This window comes from Mesoplodon bidens, assembly GCF_964165515.1.
Source record: "Mesoplodon bidens genome assembly, chromosome: 14".
Lineage (NCBI taxonomy): Eukaryota > Metazoa > Chordata > Mammalia > Artiodactyla > Ziphiidae > Mesoplodon > Mesoplodon bidens.
Genome location: NC_138170.1, coordinates 11,905,263 through 11,910,864, shown reverse-complemented (window position 1 = coordinate 11,910,864; position 5,602 = coordinate 11,905,263). Strand labels below are relative to the sequence as shown.

Below are 5,602 nucleotides of genomic sequence, written 5' to 3'. Positions count from 1 at the left end.
CTCTGCGGAGCTAGCTGCTTCTTACTGGGGAGCTGCTAGGATCCTGGCAGAGCTGCCTTGGCTCGGGTCCCTCCCCTGTTCCCAGGCAGACAAATTTGCCAGTGGGAGTGGGGAGGGCTGCTGGGAGGAGGAGGCACAGACATCAGGGAGCTGTAGGGTATTTAAGGTCAAAAGTCATGCCTGGCCTTGGAACCCCTAGGGGGACACTGTCCCTGGCTGGATCTCTGGGTGGAGGAAAATTCTGCTTGATAGCCCCTCCCTAAGGTTGCCTTGAGGTTTTGTCCCAGGAGGTGGCCTAGATCTTCTGATGAGGGCTTGGTATGAGGCCAGGATTCCCAGCTCCCTGCCCAGAATCAGGACCTTAAGAACCAGTATCCTGGGAGGGTCTGGAAATGCCTCCTGAGACTCAGATCTCCTATCAATGTACTTACAGGTGACGAGACAATCCCGCTATGGCAGGCATTTCGGAGGCCGATGGAGTGGTCTATATAATAGGTAATGTTGGGATGAGGTCTGGAGGCTGGGGACACTCATGCCTGTCTCTTCTGGACACCCCAGCCTTCTCTGCCCCTCCTGTATATGGACCTTACCACCAAATTGTGTCCATCTCCCACTGGACTGCGAGGGTGAGGACCATTTCTTTTTCACTGTTCCAGCTCCAGATCTAGCCTTGGGCCAAATACAAAGTAGCTTTCAGAGTGAGTAGCTGGGCCTTGACACATGTGTACTTATGCAGATGAGGGTTTAACTCATTTATGGTCTAACTCTTAGACCAGTTACCGCTTTGTCGTCCTCACCAGAGCTCATAGTTTTACTGGAAAGAAAGGCTGAGCTGATGGGCCATGTGAGAGCCTCCAGTTTTGATGTGTAAAGCCTGAACCGTCCTTCCTGAAAGGCCTGGAGTAGATAATCTTTCTCCTAGCATCTGGTAAAGCAACCTTAATCATGTTTCTTCATTATTCTTTTCTATTTAAATAGCAGCGGATAAACATTGGGTTGGAGAATTCTCTGACTTGAATCAGCAGGTGTGGATCCTTCAGGGTCAGACCCTCGTGACGGTTCCAAGGAACAGCGGTGTGACTCCAGGTAGGTGAGAGGTCACCGTGTGGTTGATCCTTGTGATGTGATCCCCCACTCATCAGTGCGGCTGGGATACTGGTACCCAGCCTTTTGTTAAAAGTGTGGCTTTATAACAGGGCTCACCTGGAGGGGGAAGAATTCCACGCCTGCCTGGGAAGGGGTGTCTTGGACCAGGGCAAAGAGAGCAGAGAGAGTGGAGCGGGGTTCTGGGGAGCAGTGATCTGAAGGCCTGTCTTAGGGAAGAGGAGTGGCGTGTTCTGCCAGACTTCTGGTGTCCTAAGGGGACTAATTGGTTGGATAGCACAGGAAGGCAGATTTCAACATGACATGAGGCAGTACTTGTCAATGAACAGAGCTCTCCAAGGCTCAGGGGGGTTGCTTGGGGTTGGAGCTTCTCACCTCCAGGTGTTCAAGCAGAGGCATGAAAATCTCAAGGGTGGGGTCTGCCCTCTGATGAACTCTTTGTGTTGACTCCATTTCTTAGGGCAGTGGTTGGTGCTTGGTGTGAATGGATGAATGAATGAATGAATATGGCACTGGCCATTTTGAGGGTCTGGGGTAGTAGGGATTATACTCTTAAGGTCTCTTCCAGCCTTGCCTGGAAGATCCTGGTCTTTCCTGACTTCAAAAGGGCACGGATTGTGTACATTGGTGGTATAGTGGTGAACATAGCTGCCTTCCAAAGGGGCACTGACACCATATCCCCTCTTATCTAACAGTCGCTGTCACTGTTATCCCATGCAAGAATCCAGGCTCTCTTGAGAAAGACAAAGGGATTCCCATTTATTTGGGAATACAGAATCCAGAAATATGTCTGCATTGTGAGGACGTTGGAGGACAGCCCAAATTGCAGCTGAAGGTGAGTGACTGAGAAAAAGAATGTAGAAAAACCTCAGTTTCTTTTCTGAGAGGTTGATTTGTTGGGAAATCTAGTTTTATAATTAAAAAAGAACTCTCCTCCTGTTCTTAAGCATACTTATCCCTTCCTCCTTTAGAATAATGTGCCTGCAATAGACTTTAATTTGATTTATCCTGCCCCTCACTAGTTGAGGACTCATCTTTCTTGAATATTGAGACATTCTAGCCGTTGTTTGTTTGTTTGTTTTAATCAGGATAGAGTTGTTCTACAATGTTGTGTTAGTTTCTGCTGTACAACGAAGTGAATCAGTTATATGTATACATATATCCCCTCCCTCTTGGACCTCCCTCCCACCCCACCCCCCATCCCACCCATCTAGGCCACCACAGAGCACTGAGCTGAGCTCCCTGTGTTATACAGCAGGTTCCCACTAGCTATCTGTTCTACACATGGCAGTGCACATACGTCAATCCCAATCTCCCAATACATCCCACCCCCCGTGTCCACACATCCATTCCCCACGTCTGCATCTCTATTCCGGCCCTGCCAGTAGGTTCATCTGTACCATTTTTCCAGATTCCACATACATGAGTTAATATACGATATTTGTTTTCCTCTTTCTGGCTTACTTCACTGTCTATGACAGACTCTAGGTCCATCCATGTCTCTATGAATGTTTATTCAAGTATATTCTTTTCTTCATTCTGCCTCCCCTCTCCTTTTCGAATTCCTATTCATCAGTTATTGGAACTTCGAGATCTCACTTCAGTATCTCACCTAATTTCTCATACTTTCTGTCCTTTTTTTTTCATGTTGCATTCTGGGAGAACTTGTTGGTTCAACATCCCAGGTCATGATTACCTTTTAATTCACACCCTGTCTGCTAAATTATCTTTCTATTCTGTTTTTGTGAAATTTCAGTCTTTACTATGTTAATTCTCAAGCTCTCTAGTTGGTTTTGCATTTTTCTTCTTTATAACTGCTCTCTAGTTGGTTTTGCATTTTTCTTCTTTATAACTGCCTGTTAGTAAAAACTTGTTTCTGAAACTTCTGTTTACTGCAATTCAATTTAACTTAACTCAGTATAATCCAAGTCAGCAAATGTGTGTGTTCTTACTGGCCTCCAGCACTGTTGTGGGCATTTGCGAATCATCAGTGCACAGAATAGCAAAGAGTCCTGCCCTCCTGGGGCTTGCATTCTAGTGGGAGAAGAGAAATGGTCCACAAGAAGTATAATCATGGGTAAATCTGTGGCATGTGAAAGGGTGTTATGTCTCCTGGGAAAAAATGATTAGAGCCGGGTAGAGAGACTGGCAGGGCCAGAAACAGCTGGGGTCTGTTTGGTAACAGACAAACAGCTGGGCTGTGTGGTAAATAGTACAGCAGGCATTATTGCAAAGGTGAGATTTTAGCAGGTGGGAGAGGAGGCAAAGGAGTGAGTCAGCAGTGTCCAGTGAGGGCAAGTTCAATCAATTCAAATTGTTAGAATGTTTTGAATAGAAGAGTGACATGAACGGACGTATTTTTTTTTTAATTAATTATTTATTTATTTACTTATTTATTGGATGCATTGGGTCTTAGTTGCGGCGTGCGGGATCATTCGTTGCAGTATGAGGGCTCTTTGTTGTGGCGTGTGAGCTCCAGAACGCCCAGACCCAGTAGTTGCTGTGCATGTGCTCTTTAGTTGTGGCCCGCAGGGTCAGTAGTTGCCACGTGCGGCCTTAGTTGCCCCGCGGCTCGTGAAATCTTAGTTCCCCAACCGGGAATCCAACCGGCACGTCCTGCATTGTAAGACAGATTCTTAACCACTGGACCACCAGGGATTATTTTGGCTGCTACTTGATAGCCGAGTGTGAAGGGCAAAGGGGAAGGTCCTGTTGGAAGCTCTGAGGTGATCCAGGTGTGGTCTGATAGATATGAGGATAGCATGGAGGTAGGAAGAAAACAGTCAGATTCTGGAAATATTTTCAGTTGAGTCAATGGGCTTTGCTGACAGAGTGAATGTGGAGTGTGATTAAGAAGATGAGGACCGAACAGTACATTTTCAGCTCTGTCAGCAAGAGCTGCATGGTGTTGACCCTGCAGGCTTTGTTAAAGACTTTGCATTTTGTGATAATCAGAAAATCATTCAAGACATTTAAGCCGGAAGGTAACATGATCTTATTTATTCAATTATTTCAGTTTACAGTTAACTCAACTGCTTTGTGGAGAACGGGTGGTAGGGATGGAGCAGGTGTAAGGGAGGGAGTGAGAAGTGGCTCAGTTCAGGAAAGATTTTGGAAATAGGGCTCACAGGCCTTGCTGCTGGGTTACATGTTCAGGGATCTAAGAAAGCAATATCAAGGATGACTCCCAGGTTTTTGGCTGCCCAAAGAATTGGATAGATTAAACTGGAAGTTATTAACTGAATAAAGGAATCTTTTGGAAGAATTCCCCCTACTCAGGGTGGAATGTGGCTGAATTATGGACCATTCCTGTGTCTCTTTGGGGATCTTGGACATAATGCAATTTACTTAGAAATACTTGTCTTACCTAAATAGAATGATATGTGAATATATAAATATATACATCCACAAATATACTTCTATATACAATATAGAAACCTTTCCTGATTGTTCTATATACTTTGCTTTTTTGAGTGCAAGTCCTTTGATTTTTTGACCCTCTTGTGCCTTTTTCATGGCTCTGACCTTTCTCATATGTTTGACAATTAATTGGAAACCCAAACACCCCTGCCCTGGCGGTCCTTTGCCAGAGCAGTGGTTCTTGCAGGAGGGGGGCTCTCACGGATACAGCTTTGGTGAGGGAAGACCTTGGCTTCCTGCAGCAAATTTGCATTTCCTTCCTTTTCCTGGGGGTGGGGTGGTCCCCGCAGCCTCTTGTGCGGGGAGAGTTCCAATTTGTCATTCAAGGGTGGCCACTTGTTCATGAACCTGTGCCTTGTGTCACTCCATGCCATCTCTGGAGTTGAGGGTGGGGGGCAGGAAGGTGAAATTTCACATGTGCTCACTCTGTTATTCCTTTGAAATGGGTTTTTCTAGGCTTGCTCTAATAGATGGATAGGGTTGCTCAAACTTCAGAACATTTACATGTTGTGTACAAGTAATGTTGAACTACTCAAACAGCCTATGCTTCTCCTTCTGGCATTTTCTGTCCCGTTTCAGGATCAGAATATACTGGAGCTGTACAACCAAGCTGAGCCCATGGAGCCTTTCCTTTTCTACCATGGCCGGACAGGCAGTACCTCCACCTTTGAGTCCGTGGCCTTTCCCGGCTGGCTCATTGCCTCCTCCAAGAGAGGCCAGCCCATCTTTCTCACTTCGGACCTTGGGAAAATGTACAGTACTGACTTCCGTATAGATTTAAAGATTTAACTCAGACTAGAGGTGGCAGCTTGGTCTTACAATTTCTTGTTCTCAGCGTGTTTTCATCTGTATTATCTCAGCGTCATTACACATTGATGCTGAGAGGTGGGCTTGGCCCTGTTCTCATCTTATTTTATGAACGGAGAAGAAGCAATGACCTCGTGGCACCCAAGCAATAGAATGTGGGCTCAAAAGCAGGAGGGAGGCGGTGATGTGTGGCTCTCCTTTCAAGCTGAAACTGTACATCTCTCAAGACATCTGTACAAGGACATTGGGACCCAAAAAACAGTTAGGAACA

General features: G+C 45.9%; 1 protein-coding gene across 1 annotated transcript; it reads left to right on the top strand.

Moving 5' to 3' along the window:
• Window positions 1–452: 452 nt before the first annotated feature.
• Window positions 453–5,313, top strand: LOC308628047 (interleukin-36 gamma-like; the record flags this gene model as incomplete). The annotated part of the gene is made up of 4 exons (XM_081254595.1): window positions 453–495; window positions 979–1,086; window positions 1,800–1,939; window positions 5,104–5,313. 4 exons carry the CDS (start codon window positions 453–455, stop codon window positions 5,311–5,313), a joined length of 501 nt encoding a protein of 166 aa, XP_081110721.1.
• Between the last annotated feature and the right edge of the window lie 289 nt (window positions 5,314–5,602).